Source organism: Eurypyga helias, unplaced genomic scaffold, assembly GCF_000690775.1.
Source record: "Eurypyga helias isolate BGI_N326 unplaced genomic scaffold, ASM69077v1 scaffold21709, whole genome shotgun sequence".
In the NCBI taxonomy this organism is placed as follows: Eukaryota; Metazoa; Chordata; class Aves; order Eurypygiformes; family Eurypygidae; genus Eurypyga; species Eurypyga helias.
Genome location: NW_010274212.1, coordinates 1 through 381, shown reverse-complemented (window position 1 = coordinate 381; position 381 = coordinate 1). Strand labels below are relative to the sequence as shown.

The window sequence follows — 381 nt, the reverse complement described above, 5'->3', positions numbered from 1 at the left end:
TGGGCTATGGAAGGTGTCCCTGCCCGTGGCAGGGGGGTTGGAACTGGATGGTCTTTAAGGTCCCTTCAACCCAAACCGTTCCATGATTCTATGAGCTTTATCTACTCCATCAAACTCGCCTCTCCACACCCAGGGGCTGGGGAAGTGAACTCAGTTCCCAGCGCTGCCTAAGCCCGGGTGGTCCGTGGGCAGGTTTTCCTCCATCCACCCTCCTGAGCCCTGACCTGTGGCCAAACCCCCATCCGCCGGTCACTTACTGAGCAAGGAGCTTCTTCTGCGAACCTGGTTGATCCAGGTGCCGGGTCCCGGGCTGCGGCAGGCCAGCTTGCTCAGCTCCTGGCTGATGGCCACGGCAGCTTGTCTTCTCAGACCTGGGAGCAG

At 60.4% G+C, this 381-nt stretch overlaps 1 protein-coding gene across 1 annotated transcript in view; it reads right to left on the bottom strand.

Annotated features, from left to right (window-relative positions):
* Positions 1-366, bottom strand: part of STAR (steroidogenic acute regulatory protein) — a gene marked incomplete at its 5' end in the record, with an annotated part of 1570 nt that extends 1204 nt beyond the window's left edge. Inside the window, one exon of the mRNA XM_010159757.1 lies at positions 258-366. Within this exon, the coding sequence (XP_010158059.1) occupies positions 258-366 (109 nt within the window). The remainder of the gene's footprint in view (positions 1-257) is intronic.
* Between the last annotated feature and the right edge of the window lie 15 nt (positions 367-381).